The 7146-nt window shown below is 39.9% G+C and overlaps 1 protein-coding gene across 4 annotated transcripts; it reads right to left on the bottom strand.

Moving 5' to 3' along the window:
* Nucleotides 1-692: 692 nt before the first annotated feature.
* Nucleotides 693-6904, bottom strand: zgc:194621 (uncharacterized protein LOC795037 homolog). Of its 4 annotated transcripts, none has more exons than XM_062441319.1 (6): nucleotides 6294-6904; nucleotides 3559-3617; nucleotides 3359-3442; nucleotides 2219-2301; nucleotides 1344-1424; nucleotides 921-976 (listed from the first exon to the last, which is right to left on the bottom strand). In XM_062441319.1, exons 1-5 carry the CDS (start codon nucleotides 6749-6751, stop codon nucleotides 1356-1358), a joined length of 753 nt encoding a protein of 250 aa, XP_062297303.1. In that variant the 5' UTR covers nucleotides 6752-6904; the 3' UTR covers nucleotides 921-976; nucleotides 1344-1355. The 4 variants fall into 4 exon arrangements, with proteins under 4 accessions (XP_062297305.1, XP_062297306.1, XP_062297303.1 ...); XM_062441320.1 differs by having other exon boundaries at nucleotides 6309-6904; XM_062441321.1 differs by lacking the exon at nucleotides 1344-1424 and having other exon boundaries at nucleotides 693-976.
* Between the last annotated feature and the right edge of the window lie 242 nt (nucleotides 6905-7146).

The following is a 7146-nucleotide window of genomic DNA, read 5'->3' as shown; positions in this document are numbered from 1 at the left end:
TCCCTTTCTCTCTCCTTTCCTTCCTTCTTCCTCCCTTCCATCCTTCCTTCCTTGACTCGAGGACAACAAGAGGGTTAAAAACTAATGATTTTATTTTTTAATACCTAGAATTACTTTAGGTATTACTTTACTACTATTTTTTTTAATAATGTAGTGTAGTTTAATGTGAAAACTCAGACAAGTGTCAACATCTCTGCAGCTTTATGAAGCTGTTTAGTCTCATTTAGCTTCTAGTTTTTAGGTTTTAGGTTGATTTTTGATCTAGCAGCCAAAGAGGAGATTATTCTCTTAAAACAACGTTATGAGAGCGCTGAGAGTTAACCAAGAGAGTAAAGTTTCAGCCGGACAGCTAAACAATGAACTGAAACTCAACTATAAAGCTCTGTAAAGAGGAGCTGCAGAGTCTCTGATAACTCTCTGTACACACTGACAGATCATATTTACATTGGTGTTACAGTAAAATATTATAGCTGCTTTAAGCAAAAGTTGCCTTCATGAGTAGATAGAAGTAGTAGTGAGTAAAAAAATAGAGTGCACAAGTCAAATGTGTGCATCATGTCCTAATAAAGGACTCATTATAAAGAGTTTAGGTTTGTAAATAACAGCTTTATTACGAGTTGAATAATTTTTTTTAGATTAGTCCAAAGATTAAAAAAAGAAGATATTTTTAGTTGCCAGTTTGAAGTATTAAAACAACCTGTAAAATATAAAGATGTCAGACAACTTATATTTATACACAAGTGATGTTATTTATATAATTTTAAAGAGTAATTGAATGAATGAACGTGTGATATTTAATCCAGGTTTAGAGCTACGTGTGATCTTTGTGTCGCGGGTCCAGCGAGGCGTTGAGCTGCCGACAGAGACGAGGAGACGAGGAGACGAAGAGACGACGAGGAGACGAAGAGACGAGGAGACGTGGAGACGCTCAGCTGGTCAGGACGGTCGTCTGTTCCAACACCTGCTGCGTCTTCACCTGAGAACACAAATACACTCAATTACACACACACACACACACACACACACACACACACACACACACACACACACACACACACACACACACACACACACAGATGCTTAAAGTTACTATTTGTGGTATTTTAAACATCTTTGTTAATATCTGCTGTGATTGATTGACTGATTAGTAGCTTCTCTCAAATTTATGATTAATATTAATGATTAATATGATTATTATTAATATTATTATTGTTATTGTTATTGTTATTATTATGATTATTATTGTTATTGTTATTATTATTATTATTATGATTATTATTATTAGTTTTTGAAGAAATAAATATCTCATAACCCTCGTCTGACTTTCACTCTTTAAATTTCACCTCCTAGAAACATCATCTGGCAGAATGGCGCCATCTACTGACGATTTGAGGGTTTACATCTTTCGTGACATCCCAGAAATACTGAAAAAGGTAGTATATTTGATGTGTTAAATTGTGTTAATATTGTCTCAAATAGAGGGCAATATTAACTCTTTAATCAATCTTTATTTCCTTCCCTCTTTCCTGCCTGTCTTCTTTCTGTCCTCCATTTCTTTCCTTCCTTCTTTTCTTTCCTTCCTTCTTTCCATCCATCAAATTGTTCTGTTTGTGGCTCTTGAATTAAAATGAGTTTGACCCTCCTGATGTAATTTAAATACATTTCCTTTTGATAACAAGATACTTTTTTGTTAAAACAGGCCAATATTCTTGTTATGAAGAGTAAAACATACATCATGTTATATTAAGAGTTTAAATGATGCAGTCAGTTTACTGTATGTGTGGTAGATGAGATCAGCCGTTATCTCCACATCACGAGTCGATTTATCTCGTTATCTCTAGAACACAAACCGCTGATTCCTCCAGATAACGACATCATTTACAACCAGATGTAACGTTGGTGTGGAGCTCCTTCTCGTTAACAACTCAACTGTTCACATCAACCACAGGAAGTCTTCTGTGGTGTTGGGTTTTATTTCCTCTCTGCAGCCATCTTTACTTTCATTAAGTCTAATCAAATGAAAACACAGTGAAGTTTCTGCTCCGTGCTTCTCCTGCATGAAACATCCCATAATATTATGACCATGTTAATTAACCCATAACAAGACAATAGAGACACCTGTTCATATTCAGTGTCTTCCCTCCTTCACACACTGCTATTAAGATATAAACTATATAATATAATATCATATAATATAATATATGAGTATGTTACTAACCACCTGTTGCTGTTTCCTCCTCCTCGCCTGCATCATTTCCTGCTGCTGCTTCAGTCGCACTTCCTCCAGACTCATACAACCACCTGTTAACACACACACACACGCACGCACACGCACACACACACACACACATAGCGACACACACACACACACACACACACAAGAGCTTTTAAAAACACCATATACACATTTGTTTAAGCTCCGACTTTTCCTATTTTGACCAAAAATATACAAAAATGGAAATCAAATGCATCTTTTTTTTTCATTTTTGTGCAGCTGATACACATTTTTGAATATGCAAATAAACAAATTTGACCTGTGTTTACTAAAAAAAAAAGTTTTATTCTTCATATTCTATAAGATGTTCTCCTGGACTATAAAATAGTGATTGTGAATTAATCAACATTTATTAATGACTGATGGGGAATTGGTGTAGAGACTGATTATGAGTCAGAATATGAACAGTATGTAAAGGTTAATAAAGTTCAACAAGTACATTATTGCACAATGTGAGATAAGAGTAAACCAAACTGTATAAAAGAGTTGACTGTGAACTAGATGAATATTGTGACTGTTTGGGATCTGTTATTATTCATCACTGGTTGTGGATCAAATGTCAGAAAGCTATAATTAACTATAACATGCAATTAACAATCAATTAGTGGACACCAGTGTGTAATTAGACATTATTAACTTTAACTACTACACACTGGATTATGAACTCTGTAACTCTGTAACTCTGTATGAACTACAATTATTATAATGTGTTTTCAGTGTGTGTGTGTGTGTGTGTGTGTGTTTTCGGTGTGTGTGTGTGTGTGTGTGTGTGTCTTTTCAGTGTGTGTGTTTGTGTGTGTGTGTGTGTGTGTGTCTTTTCAGTGTGTGTGTGTGTGTGTGTGTGTGTGTGTGTGTGTGTGTGTCTTTTCAGTGTGTGTGTGTGTGTGTTTTTGGGTTGTGTGTGTGTGTGTCTGTATGTGTGTGTGTGTGCGTGTGTGTGTGTGTGTGTGTGCGTGTGTGTGTGTGTGTGTGTGTGTGTGTGTGTGTGTGTGTATGCTTTATGTGTGTGTGTGTGTGTGTGTGTGTGTGTGTGTGCGTGTGTGTGTGTGTGTGTGTGTGTGTGTGTGTGTGTGTGTCTCTCACCAACACTGCTGGGGTTAATGGAGACGTACGCCATGGCTCTGCTCAGCCGCAGCTCCTCCAGGGCGGCGAGCTCCGCCTCCGCCTCTGCTCAGCCAATCACACGACACACACACACACACACACACACACAATAAAAACACAATGATATGAATCTTAACTGAATCAAACCGCACTAGCAGACCGCAGATGAAGTAACTCACTCCTCTGGATCTCTCGTCTTTTCTTGGGGTTCGGGGGGATGACGGTGAAAGCTTTGTGGCTGAAACAGAGAAACACAGCCTGGTTACTTCTGTGTGTGTGTGTGTGTGTGTGTGTGTGTGTGTGTGTGTGTGTGTGTGTGTGTGTATGTGTGTGTGTGTGTGTGTGTGTGTGTGTGTGTTCATTCATCCAGCTGCACTGTGACACAGGACCAAACCTGTATCCTGTTACATTTTATTTTAACAATCTGGGTTTTACCATCATAACAAAAAGGCCAAATACTCAGAATTTAACTTTTAACTTGCTGCTTTTCTCTGTTTTATATGATTGTAAACTAAATATATATTAGTTATTATTATTATTAGTAGTGTTGATTTATTTTGGTCCTTATTAACAATTTACCAAAAACAATGCACATATAAATAACAATAAGACATTACATCACACACACAATTTACATTATGTTTAATATGAATTATTACATTTTAAATTGTGTTTCACTCTTGTAACACTGCCTCAACTGAAACATCTTCAGAAGTTTCACTCTTAATAACACATTGTTATAAAGTCAGATTCAGTCAGCAGCTGCTTTAAGTCACTGTTCATAAAAAGTGACTTTAATCAGATTTAAATATAAATAAATACATTTTAAAAATAGATTCTGTGCTTTAGAGAAAACATTCAGGGCTGCAGCTCCAATATTCACCTCCTATAACTCCTTCTCTGGTCTTAAAGGAGGTATAACACATATTATTTAGATTAAATATTAACTGATTAACCCTCCTGTTGTCTTCGAGTTAAGGAAGGAAGGGAGGAAGGAAGGAGGAAAGGAAGGGAGGAAAGGAAAGGAAGGAAGGAAAGACGGAGGAAAGAAGGAAGGTAGGAGGGAGGGAGGAAAAAAGGAAGGAGGAAGGGGGAAAGGAAAAGAGGACGGGAGGAAGGAAGGAAAGAAGGACAGAGGAAAGAAGGAAGGGAGGAAGGAAAGGAAGGAAGGGGGGAGGAAAGGAAGGAGGGAGGGAGGAAGGAAGGAGGGAAGGAAAGAAGGAGGGAGGGAGGAAGGAAGGACAGAAGGAAGGGAGGAAAGAGAGAGGAAAGAAAGAAAGAGAAGGAGGGAGGGAGGAAGGAAGGAAGGAAGGACAGAAGGAAGGAAGGAAGAAGGGAAGGAAAGAAGGAAGGAAGGAAGGAAGGAAGGAGGGAAGGAAAGAAGGAGGGAAGACAGAAAGGGGGATGGAGGAAGGGCTGAAGGAAGGGAGGAAAGAGAGAGGAAGGAAAGAAAGAGAGAAGGAGGGAAGGAAAGAAGGAAGGAAAGAAAGAAAGAAGGAAGGACAGACGGAAGGAAGGAAGGAAAGAAAGAAGGAACAGTCAAAACAGACGGGGTTAATTTGACCCGGGAGGACGACAGGAAGCTTAAACACAATAAATAATTTAAATAATGGTTAATCACGTCTTTAAATTATATTAATATGAGTTATTGTTATATTCAGCTGGGAAGTAATATGATATAAATGATAAATTAATGGATTTAATAAATAATTATACGCTTTATTGTTGTTTTTTTGTGTGAAACTGATATTAAATGACCTTCTATATCGTATTAAAAAGGTCTTAAAAAGTCTTTAGTAATTAGTTGAACACTTTAGAGACGCTGCTAAAGATGAAAGATGTTTGCTTTAATGTGAAAGTGTTTTACTGAATGAAAGGAAGGACACAGGTATGATGTTGGATAGATAGACACCACCTTATATTCTATTAAGTGAGGGTTATGGTTAGGTATCTATTAAATGATAAATATGTTGCTTTTTGTAGGTGTTTCCTGTGACAGATAACGGGAGGTTTGCAGCAGCTCAGTCGTGACACCGGGTCGTTAAACGTCTCAGGATTAATCCAGAGAGCAACAGATGGTCACAGACAGCAGCGTGAAGACTATCTGCCTTTTATAGCAGGATGCTGTTCAATGTTTGCTCCTCAAGACACTGCAAAGAAATATTATACTAGACTCTTCTTTCTCTTTAAGCTTCCTGTCGTCCTCCCGGGTCAAACTGACCCCGTCTGTTTTGACTGTTCCTTCTTTCCTTCCTTTGCTTCCTCCCTTCCTCCTTCTCTCTTTCTTTCATTCCTCTCTCTTTCCTCCCTTCCTTCTTTCCTTCCTCCATCCCCCTTTCTTCCTTGCTTCTGTCCTTCCTTCCTCCCTCCATCCTTCTTTCCTTCCCTCCTTCCTTCCAACCTCCCTCCTTTCCTTCCGTCTTCCTTCCTACCTTCCTCCCTCCTTTCCTTCCTTCTTCCTTCCTCCCTCCTTTCCTTCCTTCCTTCCTTCCTACCTTCCTCCCTCCTTTCCTTCCTTCTTCCTCCTTTCCTTCCTTCTTCCTCCCTTCCTTCCTTCTTCCTCCCTTTCTTCCTCCTTCCTTCCTTCCTTCCTCCCTCCTTTCCTTCCTTCTTCCTTCCTCCCTCCTTTCCTTCCTTCTTCCTCCTTTCCTTCCTTCTTCCTCCCTCCCTTCCTTCTTCCTTCCTTATTCCTCCCTTCCTTCCTTCTTCCTTCCTTCCTCCCTCCTTTACTTCCTTCTCCCCCCCTTCCTTCCTTCCTCCCTCCTTTCCTTCCTTATTCCTTCCTTTCTTCCTTCTTCCTCCCTTTCTTCCTCCTTCCTTCCTTCTTCTTCCCTTCCTTCCTTGACTCGAGGACAACAGTAACAGTAGTAGTTGTAGTAATAGTAGTAACACCTCATCCTCTCATCAGTCTCACCTCTGGTTTGCATACTTGGCTTCAGCAGCTCTGAGGCTCCGCTGCTCTCTCTGCACCGGGCATCCGCTGCTTGCTTCCCCGCTCTTCAGGCTCACAGCGGCGGCGTGATTCACCGAGCTGCTCCCCTTCCTGCAGTCCGGGTTTGCTTTGGGCCAGTTCCCGATCAGCCTGGGAGCAGTAGAGCTGGACCTGACTCTTCTGTCACAGTTGGTTCTGGATGCTAATGTTGCTAATGTTGCCCCTGTTGCCCCTAACCTGCCCCTCTGCTGCTGCTGGGGGCACCTGGAGCAACTGGCCGCGCGGTTTTTACGCACAGCCGGCACTTTACGCTCATTCTCTGCACCTTTACGCTCATTCTCTGCTCCTTTAGTCTCTCTTTCCTTCACCGGTTTGACTCTCTCGATGCTTCTTCTTGTCACCTCCACTGGTTTAGCCTTTATAACCTTTGTTCCTGGCATTTTTTTTTTTTTTTAAAGCTTTAAAGTTTTTGTCTCCAGACTCACTTTATAAAAAGGACGCGTCATCTTCTGTTGATTTCCTTCCTCGAGAAATAGAGATACAAATCTAAAATATCAACTTTTTATCGTGGTGGTGATTCGGTTGCTATGGAGCTTGCGCCCTAGCAACACCAGAGTCAAGTCAGACAGATTGCAGTTAGACTTCCGGTTCTGACTTTCGAAGTAAAAGTCGAATCAGTTTAATGAGACGGACCAAAAATAGGGGGAAATGTTTAATAACTCAAGATGAAATTAGACTTTTTATCCTTATAAATATCAGTCAGGATATCCCTGCTTTTCAAATATATTATCAGCTTGGATAAAACAGTTTTTTTAGGCCACTTAATTCATATAAT

This window comes from Scomber scombrus, chromosome 20 (assembly GCF_963691925.1).
Source record: "Scomber scombrus chromosome 20, fScoSco1.1, whole genome shotgun sequence".
Classification (NCBI taxonomy): Eukaryota; Metazoa; Chordata; class Actinopteri; order Scombriformes; family Scombridae; genus Scomber; species Scomber scombrus.
Note: the sequence above shows the minus strand (reverse complement) of the source record. Positions and strands in the feature narration are given on the sequence as shown.

Coding starts and splice junctions, on each gene's coding strand:
- zgc:194621 (XM_062441319.1), bottom strand. CDS start 6,751: ATGCCAGGAACAAAGGTTATAAAGGCTAAACCAGTGGAGGTGACAAGA. Junction 3,618..6,293: donor GCCAAGTATGCAAACCAGAG/GTGAGACTGATG, acceptor TCTCTGTTTCAG/CCACAAAGCTTTCACCGTCA. Junction 2,302..3,358: donor CATTAACCCCAGCAGTGTTG/GTGAGAGACACA, acceptor GTGTGTTAACAG/GTGGTTGTATGAGTCTGGAG.